Consider the following 11,313-nt stretch of genomic DNA (forward strand, 5'->3'; position numbering starts at 1 on the left):
TCACGGTCTGCCTGGCGAGGGAACAGTGGCTACCTCTCCAAAACTTAAGCAGCTTTCCACCTTAAGCTGCGAGATGGCACCAGCGCGGAGCTCCCCGGAGCTGGGCAGTACGGTGCTAGGCGTGGGAGAAGGGGGCAGAGGAATAAGTCAAATGGCTTCCTACCATATGAAAATAAGAAAAAATCAGTTTGCGATCGGGAAAAGTTAAAAGAGCAACCAGCTGACAAAGAGAAGAACCTGCCGTCGTCCCTCCGGGTCTCTCCTCGCTGCCAACCCGCCAAGACCACCTGGCCGCTGCGATTTGACAGCTCCGAGTTTCCCGGGAGCCGGCGGCTTTGTAGTTTACAGGGGCCGGTGCGGGGACAGCCAGGAGGGCTCTGCTCTTTGCTTTCTAAACGACTCAGCTAGGCCAAGACGAACCTACGAGAAATTTCTCCAGCACGATAAGCACGGAGAAAACACCGCGAAAGGCCAAAGTAAAAAGTAAAGTGTGGGTAACAGGCGCCGGCGAGAGCCGGGCGAGCCGAGCGGGCGCCAGCAGGAGGCCGGAGCGGGCGCCGAGGGGCGCGGGCCGGGCTGGGCCGGAGCCGACGCCGCCCCGGGGCGCGCCCCGCCCCCACCCGCCGGGGGGCGCCGGGGTACGGGGGCCGCAGGGCGGGCGCGCGGTGACAGCTCCGGCCCGGCGGCGCCGCTGGCTCCCGGCCTGGCTCCCTCGCACTCAACTTACTTCTTTCTGGCTCTCTGGAAAGGGGAAGCGCCATCTTTGCGAGGCCGGCCCCGAGGTCTTTTGTCTGCGGCTGCGGGGCTCGGGGCCGGGGCTCCGGGCTCCTCGGGGGGTGGTGGCGGCGGCTGCGGCTGCTCCACGCTCTTGTCCTCCTCCGACGACATCCTAGTCACCAGGAAAGACACATGGACCCCGGTCCTCCTCCTGGGGGGCTCCTCCCGCCGCCGCGGCCGCCGCCGCCGCCGCTGCTGCTTGGGTTCCTCCTCCCCGGCTCAGCCTCTCGCATTTCCCGCAGCCCCGAGAGCAGCAGCAGGTACCGGGAGAGGCGGCAACATGGAGCGAGCAGGACACGCACTCACACACATCGGCGCGGGCACGCGCACCTCCGCGCGCAGGGGCCGGGCGGGGGGCGGCGGGCGGCGGGCGGGGCGCCGACGGGCGGGGCGCGGGCGGTGCGGGGCGCGGGCGGGGCGCCGGCGGGTGCGGGGCGGGGGCGCGTCGGGAGGAGCCGCGCGGGGGCGGGGGCGGGGCGGCCGCGAGGGGCGCCGACCCCTGGGTCTCCGCCTGCGGCCCCTCCCCCAGGGCCGCCCGCGGCGGGGAGGAGAAAGGGGCCGCGGCGGGGAGCCGCGGGCCGGCAGCCCCCGGCCTAGCTGGGCAGGCAGGGGTCCCGCCCGGAGGCCGCCCCTCCCCCCGCCGTCAGGCGCGGCAGGCCCGGCAGCTGCGGCGAAGTTTTGACAGCTGCTCCAGAGGTGACTGTGGGCTCCGGGCTGTGCGAGCACCGGCCCCTCAGCTCGCCCGCTCACACTCGCTCTCACACACGCTCGCTCGCTCGCCGTGGCCGGAGAAGAGGAAGTTTTGAGGGTGTGCGTGTACCCCACGCAACACACACACACATACGGCCGTGCCGGCGCGGCAGGTCCGCGCCGGGGCTCCCCCGGGGCGACCGCACCACAGACCTCTCAAACTCGCCGCCGTCTCGCCCACACACAGCCGCCTCGGCGTCCCCCGCCCCCTCCTCCTCCCCCTCCCCCCACTACTCGGCCCCTCGCCCGCCCCCAGCGCGCTACCGCTGCCACTCACGGGGCTGGCTCCGCGCAGGCGCAGCTTCTGCGCCGCCGCTGACCTCACCGCCCCTCCACCGCGCAGCCCCGCCCTCTGACGCGACGCTCCACCCCGCCCGCTCCGGCTCCGACTCCGGCTCCGGAGGGCGGGAGCTAAGCTACGGACTTGGGCTTCCGGGATCGGGATCGAGGGACTGTGAGGGGGAAGAGGAAGCGGGAGCCCTGTAAACACTCCGGAGCGTGCAAAGCGAGGCGCGGGGTAGCACACGTGTGCCCGCCCGCCCCGCAAGCGGCCTGGGGCTGCAGACGTGCACCCCGCGCGACCTCTGCTCTCCGGGTGGCGGTGACGAGGGGGGGAGGGGGAGCTCAACTTCGCTGTAACCAGTTCCAGTTATGCAGTTATGCTTTCGATATTATAATGCCGTTCATAAATAATCCAGGAAAGGTTTATAAAGCTACAAGACAAAAAGAACGATGACATTTTGAGGAATAAAACGTTTAAAGTTCCTCAGTTGTGGCAGGTTATTTAAAAAAGAAAAAACGCTTAAAGACAAAATGAGCGATAAAAACCCAACAACTTGATTTTTACGTTCAGTGTGTTGTGAAGAGGCAAAAACCGAAATATTTCTGAGTAACCTCTTACAACACGTAAAAATGGTAACATAACAGCTACATCGGGCTGGAGTGAGAGAGCCTGAAATATGCACTTTCTTCGGAAGACAGTTACGAATATGGACTTAAGAAAATCTTGTACTAATGGTAACGCTTGGGCAACGTTACATTCTGGGCGTTCTTTTCCATTCAATATTCATTAGTACTTGGGAGGGGGAAAAAAATCCTAGACTGAATTGGAGGAAAATATTAAGACCTGTCAACCACTTGGGGAAACATCTACTCTGGGCCCCACTTTCCGATCATGATTTCTTTGGATTTCGACATGGTTTTTTTTTAATTATTAAATCATAGCTGTGTACATTAATGCGATCATGGGGCACCATATACTGGTTTTATAGACCGTTTGACACATTTTTATCACACTGGTTAATATAGCCCTCCTGGCATTTTCTTAGTTATTGTCTTAAGACATTTATATTCTACATTTACTAAGTTTCACATGTACCCTTGTAAGATGACACCGCCGCTGTAATCCCACCAATCACCCTCCCTCCCCTCCCAACATGTTTTTAATATATGGTAAAAATATGTTCCTTTTCCAGTGATATTCGCCTTCCCTTCCTCCCACTAGCTAGGATATATTAACTTTGAACTGTGTTTCCTACTTGGATGAAATATACACACTTAGATTTCCAGAGCCTATTCTAAATGAAAGCATATCTTTTGAAATGACTGAAAAGAGGAATGAAGTAAAGATATTCATTTGAATTCCTTCGGGGTTTAATCCCAAGTTTATTAAATTAACAGCCAGATGAAGGTCCGTATTGGGGAAAAGGATGGGAAGCTAAATGCAAATTAAAAGTACTTGCCAATTACACAAAGATATCATTTATAACTAGTAACAGATTTATGATGTGGTATATTTATTATTAGATACAAATATGAAAACTCACCCTTTCTCATTTTTTCTGCACATTCTACTTTAAGTAAAATACATTTTAAAAATTAAGGGTTCGTTTGTTTGTTTGAGACAGAGTCTCGCTTTGTCGCCCTCAGTAGAATGCCATGGCATCATAGCTCACAGCAACCTCAAACTCTTGGGTACAAACAATTCTCTTGCCTCAGCCTCCCAAGTAGCTGGGACTACCAGTGCCCCCCACAACATCTGGCTATTTTTAGAGATGAGGTCTCATAATGCCTCAGGCTGGTCTCCAACCTGTGAGTTTAGGCAATCCACCCACCTAGGCCTCCCAGAGTGCTAGCATTACAGGCATGAGCCACCACAACTGGCCTAAAATTAGGTTCTTGATCCAAGTTATCTGTTCATTCTGAAATCCACTGTGCGTTTCATGTGCACAAAATTACACATCAGGATAATTTACTTTGATTCACTTTTTCAGTACTTCTGAGAATTGAAATGTTAGTATATACAGCTTGTAAGTCATTCCTGCTGGAGAACTGGAAGAAACAAAAAGGGACTAAAAGCTGAAAAGTGGGCGCAGGCCAATGCTCTGGCACTGGTGGGTTCTGGGCCTGCTAAACAACAACAAGAAAAAAAAAAATAGCCAGGTGTTTTGGCAGGCACCTGTATTCCCAGTTACTTGGGAGGCTGAGCCAAGAGAATTGCTTAAGCCCAAGAGTTTGAAGTTGCTGTGAGCTGTGATGCTGTGGCACTCTACCCAGGGTGACATAATGAGACTCTGTGTCAAAAAAAAAAAAAGTGATGAAGTTGGGCAACCCCAGCCTCAACTTTCCATTCTTTTGGCCACTGTGAGCACTCAGGGACTTGAGATCCGTTCTAAGGGAGTTGATACCAGGCTCATTGGCATGAGTTATCCTGGGCAAAGCAGATATAATACAACATAGGACACCGAAGATTCAACATAAATAAAGGTTTTCAGGACAGGTGTGATGACTCATGCCTATAATCTTAGCACTCTGGGGGGCTGAGACAGATGGATACCCCTGGAGCTCAGAGTTCAGACCAGCAGGAACAAGGGAGAGACCCTGTCTCTACTAAAAACAGAAAAACTAGCCAGGCTTTCTGGTAGACACCTTGTAGTCTATTTGGGAGGCTAAGGCAAGAGAATTGCTTGAGACCAAGAATTTAAGGTTGCTGTGAGCTGTGATGCCACTGCTTTCTACCCAGAGTGACAGAGAAAGACTCTACTACTTAGGGAGGCTGAAGCAAGAGAATTGCTTAACCCCAAGAGTGAGGTTGCTGTGAGCTGTGATGGCACAGCACTCTACCAAGGGCAACACAGTGAGACTCTGTCTCAAAAAAAAAAAAAAAAATTAGCTGGGCATTGTGGTATGTGCCTGGAGTCCTAGCTACTCAGAAGGCTGGGACAAGAGGATTCTGCCAAATAAATAAATAATAAAGGTTTTCAGAGATTTTTCTGTCTCATTCATCCAAGTTACGTAGCTCTGAAACAACAATCATAAAACTTCAGAGGCATGGGCGGCACCTGTGGCTCAGTGGGCAGGGCACTGGCCCCATATACCAAAGGTGGCAAATTCGAACCAGGTCCCAGCCAAACTGCAACAAAAAAATAGCCAGCCATTGGGCGGCGCCTGTGGCTCAGTCGGTAAGGCACCGGCCCCATATACCGAGGGTGGCGGGTTCAAACCTGGCCCCGGCTGAACTGCAACTGCAAAAAATAGCTGGGCGTTGTGGCAGGCGCCTGTAGTCCCAGCTGCTCGGGAGGCTGAGGCAACAGAATCGCTTAAGCCCAGGAGTTGGAGGTTGCTGTGAGCTGTGTGATGCCACGGCACTCTACCGAGGGCCATAAAGTGAGACTCTGTCTCTACAAAAAAAATAGCCAGCCATTGTGGCAGGCGCCTATAGTCCCAGATACTTGGGAGGCTGAGGCAAGACAATCGCCTAAGCCCAGGAGTTGGAGGTTGCTGTGAGCTGTGACAGCACCTCACTCTATGGAGGGCAATAAGGTGAGACTCTGTCTCTTTTTTTTTTTTTTGTAGAGACAGAGTCTCACTTTATGGCCCTCTGTAGAGTGCCGTGGCCTCACACAGCTCACAGCAACCTCCAACTCCTGGGCTTAAGCGATTCTCTTGCTTCAGCCTCCCGAGCAGCTGGGACTACAGGGAGACTCTGTCTCTTAAAAGAAAAAAAAATTCAGGGGCACGTACCTGAGTTGGTTTTTTTTTTTTTTTTTTTTTTGGAGAGACAGAGTCTCACTTTACCGCCCTAGGTAGAGTGCCATGATGTCACAGGACTCACAGCAACCTCCAGCTCTTGGCCTTCCGCAATTCTCCTGCCTCAGCCTCCCGAGCAGCTAGGACTGGGCCCGCCACAACGCCCAGCTATTTTTTGGTTGCAGTTCAGCCAGGCTGGGTTTGAACCCGCCACCCTCGGTATATAGGGGCCGGCACCCTACTCACTGAGCCACAGGCGCCACCCCATACCTGAGTTTCTAAAAAATTATAAAATCAGTAAGGCCTGAGGATGTGGAAATAGGAACAAATGCAATTTAAAAAAAAAAAAAAGTCTACTTTTCTTTTTTTTTTGAGACAGACTCTCACTCTGTTGCTCTGGGTAGAGTGCCCTGCTGTCATGATAGGTCACAGCAACTTCAAACTCTTGGGTACAAATGATTTTCATGCCTCAGCCTCCCAATTAGCTGGGACTACAGGCCCCCACCACAATGGCTGGTCTTTTTTTTTTTTTTTTACAGTTTTTGACAAGGGGCTGGGTTTGAACCTACCACCTTTGGCATATGGGACCAGCGCCCTACTCCTTTGAGCCACAGGCGCTGCCCCGTGCCTGGCTATTTTTAAAGATGGGTCTCACTCTTGCTCAGGCTGGTCTTGAACTTGTGAGCTCAAGTGATCCACTCATTTCAACCTCTCATAGTGCTTGGAATTACAGGTGTAAGCCACCACACCTGGCCGTGGATTTTTTTTTTCTTTTCCTTTTTTGAGATGAGTCTCACTGTGTCAACTTGGGTAGAGGGTCATGGCTTCATCATAGTCACAGCAACTTCAAACTCCTGTGTTCAAGCGATCTTCTTGACTCAACCTCCCAAATAGCTGGGAGTGCAGACATCTGTCATACTGTCTAGCTAGTTCTTATTGTTTTTAGAGGAGATGGGGTCTCCCTCTTCCTCAGGCTGGTCTCAAACTCCTCATCTCAAGCAATATACCTGCCTCCAGCCTCCCAGAGTGCTAGGATTAAAGTAGTGAGTCACTGTGTCCAGCCCCTTCAAAGTGAGATTTTAACAATGACAAGTTCCACATGGCATTAAGCAAAATTGTCACTGGGTAGTTCTCTGATTCATTTAGAGGTAAATCAAAAACACTCAGTCCAAAACATACTATTCAGTGACTGTTTTATGACAGTGGCTTTCTTTAGGGACCAAAGACAAAGATTATCAATGTCCTCTGTGCTATGCACTCATGCAGTAGGTAATTTTTTTTTTTGTAGAGACGGAGTCTCACTTTATGGCCCTCAATAGAGTACCGTGGCCTCACACAGCTCACAGCAACCTCCAACTTCCGGGCCCAAGTGATTCTCTTGCCTCAGCCTCCCGAGCAGCTGGGACTACAGGCGCCCGCCACAACGCCCGGCTATTTTTGGTTGCAGTTTGGCCGGGGCCGGGTTTGAACCCGCCACCCTCGGTATATGGGGCTGGCGCCCTACCGACTGAGCCACAGGCGCCGCCCCATGCAGTAGGTAATTTGACAACAGAAAATCCTATGCTCTGACTTCAGAAGTGGAATGTAAAGTCCCACCCATCACCCTTCAAGGTGAAGTCTAAATTCTTTGGGATGGCTCATGAGGTCCTAGAGAGACTCAGCCACCCTCCAGCAAAGTGTTAAACTCCTCCCCCACCCCTTTCCTTGTCACCCATGCTTCAGATTTTAGAACTACTTCTGGTGGACAACAAACTTCAGGGCTGCAAACTTCACCAAGCTCTCCCCATCCCTCTTCTCCCTTTCACGTGGCTAATTCCTACTTTTAATTTTCTTCAGCTCTCAGTTCAGACCTCTGCTCTCCCCACAGGGATGGTTATGTGTCCCCCTAGGTGTTACTGCAACACCTTGTGACTTCCCCAGTCACAGCTCTTATAACCTGTAATAAATGTACCTGACTGTGTCCATATACCCTAAACCCAGCAGAGGCGGTGACAGTCACCTGCCTTATTTACCCAGTTACTAACTCAGCAGCAGCAGCTCAACAAGCAGTTATGGAACAAGTGAAATAAATATGAAAATTTATGTTAGGTATCAGAAAAAGGGTCAAGATGATCCTTTATAGGAGTGTTTTCTTTTTGTTTTCTTTCTTTTTTTTTTTTTTTTTTTTTTTGCGGTTTTTGGCCAGGGCTGGGTTTGAACCCACCACCTCCAGCATATGGGGCCGGGGCCCTACTCCTTGAGCCACAGGCGCCACCCTGTTTTCTTTTTCTTAAAGAGACTCTAAGGACAGGGTGGCACCTGTGGCTCAGTGGGTAGGGCACCAGCCCCATATACCAAGGGTGGTGGGTTCAAACCCAGCTCTGGACAAACTGCAACAAAAAAATAGCTGGTCATTGTGGTGGGCGCCTGTAGTCTCAGCTACTCAGGAGGCTGAGGCAAGAGAATCACCTAAGCCCAAGAGCTGGAGGTTGCAGTGAGCTGTGAGCAGGGCACTCTACCGAGGGTGACAAAGTGAGATAAAAAAAAGAAGCCTGTGGCTCAGTGAGTGGGGCGCCGGCCCCATATGCGAAGGGTGGAGGGTTCAAACCCAGCCCGGGCCAAACTGCAACAACAACAACAAAAAAAAAAAAATAGCTGGGCGTTGTGGCGGGCGCCTGTAGTCCCAGCTGCTCGGGAGGCTGAGGCAAGAGAATCGTGTAAGCCCAGGAGTTGGAGGTTGCAGTGAGCCGTGTGACGCCACGGCACTCTACCCAAGGGCAGTACAGTGAGACTCTGTCTCTAGAAAAAAAAAAAAAGAAACAAGAAACTCTATGGACAATGTTTACATGCATAATTTGCTACTTTTTTTGGTTGTTACAATTTATATATTTTATTTCTTTTGTTTTTTTTTTTTTTTTTTTGTAGAGACAGAGTCTCACTTTATGGCCCTCGGTAGAGTGCCGTGGCCTCACACGGCTCACAGCAACCTCCAACTCCTGGGCTCAAGCGATTCTCTTGCCTCAGCCTCCCGAGCAGCTGGGACTACAGGCGCCCGCCACAACACCCAGCTATTTTTTGGTTGCAGTTTGGCCGGGGCTGGGTTTGAACCCGCCACCCTCGGTATATGGGGCCGGCGCCTTACCGACTGAGCCACAGGCGCCGCCCAATATATATTTTATTTCTTTTCTTAAGATAGGGTCTCCCTCTACTTTGTTGCCTGGGTAGAGTGCAGCCATGTCATCATAGCTTACTTACTGCTTTTTTTTTTTTTTTGCCCTGGCCGGGTTTGAACCCACCACCTCCGGTATATGGGGCCGGTGCCTTACTCACTGAGCCACAGGCACCACCCAAACTCCTGGGCTTTTAACACTCCTTCTGCCTCAACTTCCCAAATAGCTGGGACTATAGGTATACACCACCACACCTGAAAAAAATAGAAAATTGGGCGGCGCCTGTGGCTCAGTCGGTAAGGCGCCGGCCCTATATACCGAGGGTTGCTGGTTCAAACCCGGCCCCGGCTGAACTGCAACCACAAAAAAAAAAATAGCCGGGCGTTGTGGCGGGCGCCTGTAGTCCCAGCTACTCGGGAGGCTGAGGCAAGAGAATCGCTTAAGCCCAGGAGCTAGAGGTTGCTGTGAGCTGTGTGAGGCCACGGCACTCTACCGAGGGCCATACAGTGAAACTCTGTCTCTACAAAAAAAAAAAAAAATAGAAAATTTTTTCTATTTTCCATGGAGACAGATCTTGCTATACTACTCAAGCTAGTCTCAAACTCCTGGTCTCTCCTATCCAATTCTCTGCAGCAGAAAGAAAAAAAAACCGGAAATTCAGAAACTCCTGGTCTCAAGTGATCCTCCCATCTCAGCCTCCCAAAGTGCTGGGAATACAGGCAAAAGCCGCAATACCACACCTGGCCACTACATTTTACGTTTCTATGTAAAGGTGACTACTAGGTAAGTCACCTTTCCCCCTATAACTAACATTTGTGCGGGTTTTTTTTTTTTTTTTTAAGACTGAGTCTCACTATGTGGCCCTCAGTAGAGTACCATGGCATCACAGCTCACAGCAACTTCACAGTCTAGGGCTTAAATGATTCTCTTGCCTCACCCTCCAAGTAGCTGGGACTACAGGCACCCACCACAATGCTCAGCTACTTTTTGTTGCAGTTGTCATTGTTGTTTAGCCCGGGCCAGGTTTGAACCTGCCAGCCTCAGTGTATGTGGCTGGTGCTATAACCACTGTACTAAGGGAGTCAAGCCATAACTAAAATTTGTTACATAACACTCAAGTGTTACAGAATTTCAGAAGGCTGTATATAGACCATCATGCCTGTTTCTAATTGGGTCTCCAAAATCAAGAGCTCACAATACTCATCCATGGTCTAATGGATCTCCTTACGAATATTTCTCTGACCCAAGATAATATTGAGGGAGAAATAATTACAAAATAGCATAATATGCATCATACAATCTGCTTATGTAAAACTGTGAATCTCTAATTAACTATGTACACATGTATATAAAGGAATAATGCTCTTCAAAATGTAAACAATCATTATCTCTGGGCTGGGATTCCAAATGACCTTTAATTCTTTGTACTTTTCTTTTTTTTTTTGTAGAGACAGAGTGTCACTGTACCGCCCTGGGGTAGAGTGCTGTGGCATCACACGGCTCACAGCAACCTCTACTCTTGGGCTTACGCGATTCTCTTGCCTCAGCCTCCCGAGCAGCTGGGACTACAGGCGCCCACTACAATGCCCGGCTATTTTTTTTTGTTGTTGCAGTTTGGCAGGGGCTGGGTTTGAACCCGCCACCCTCGGCATATGGGGCCGGCGCCCTACTCACTGAGCCACAGGCGCTGCCCTGTACTTTTCTTTTTTTTTTTTTTTTGTAGAGACAGAGTCTCACTGTACCGCCCTCGGGTAGAGTGCCGTGGCGTTACACGGCTCACAGCAACCTCTAACTCTTGGGCTTACGCGATTCTCTTGCCTCAGCCTCCCGAGTAGCTGGGACTACAGGCGCCCGCCACAACGCCCGGCTATTTTTTTGTTGCAATTTGGCCGGGGCTGGGTTTGAACCCGCCACCCTCGGCATATGGGGCCGGTACCCTACTCACTGAGCCACAGGCGCCGCCCCTGTACTTTTCTTTTTAACTTTTATAATGAATGGCTATTATTTTTGTAAATCAAGCTATTTTTTCTTTCTTTTTTTTTTTTTAATTGAGACAGAGTCTCATTTTGTTACCCTTGGTAGAGTACCATGGTGTCATAGCTCACAGCAACCTCAAACTGTCAGACTCAAGCAATTCCCTTGCCTCAGCCTCCCTAGTAGCTGGGAAGTACAGGCGCCTGCCACAACACCGGGCTATTTTTTAGAGACAGGGTCTCGCTCTAGCTCAGGCTGGTCTTGAACCTGTGACAATCCTGACCTGAGGCAATTCACCTGCCTCAACCTCCCAAGTGCTGGGATTACAAGCATTAGCCACTATGCCCCTGCCCATTTTTCAAAGAAAACTTTTTCTTCCAAATTATCTCCTTTGGGCAGCACCTGTGGCTCAAGGAGTAGGGCGCCGGTCCCATATGCCGGAGGTGGTGGGTTCAAGCCCAGCCCCGGCCAAAAAAAAAAACAAAAACAAATTATCTCCTTTTTAGCATACCTTTGGCTGGGCAGACAGCTCAGACATGTAATCCTAGCAGTCTGGAGGGCTGAAGCAGATGGATAACTTAAGCTCAGGAGTTTGAGACAAGCCTGGGCAAAGTGAGGAACCCCACCACCACCA

General features: G+C 51.1%; 1 protein-coding gene across 11 annotated transcripts in view; it reads right to left on the reverse strand.

Moving 5' to 3' along the window:
* The window catches only part of KMT2C (lysine methyltransferase 2C), a 298,652-nt gene extending 296,922 nt beyond the window's left edge, over positions 1 to 1,730 (reverse strand). For 9 of the 11 annotated variants that reach the window (XM_053608455.1, XM_053608447.1, XM_053608456.1 and 6 more), the window contains exon 1: positions 728 to 1,112. In XM_053608455.1, the coding sequence (XP_053464430.1) occupies positions 728 to 888 (161 nt within the window). In that variant the 5' untranslated portion in view covers positions 889 to 1,112. Of the gene's footprint in view, positions 1 to 727; positions 1,113 to 1,680 lie in introns of those variants that run through there. The other 2 variants (XM_053608446.1, XM_053608454.1) reach the window with 2 other exon arrangements.
* Positions 1,731 to 11,313: the final 9,583 nt, after the last annotated feature.

Source organism: Nycticebus coucang, chromosome 11, assembly GCF_027406575.1.
Source record: "Nycticebus coucang isolate mNycCou1 chromosome 11, mNycCou1.pri, whole genome shotgun sequence".
Taxonomy (NCBI): Eukaryota; Metazoa; Chordata; class Mammalia; order Primates; family Lorisidae; genus Nycticebus; species Nycticebus coucang.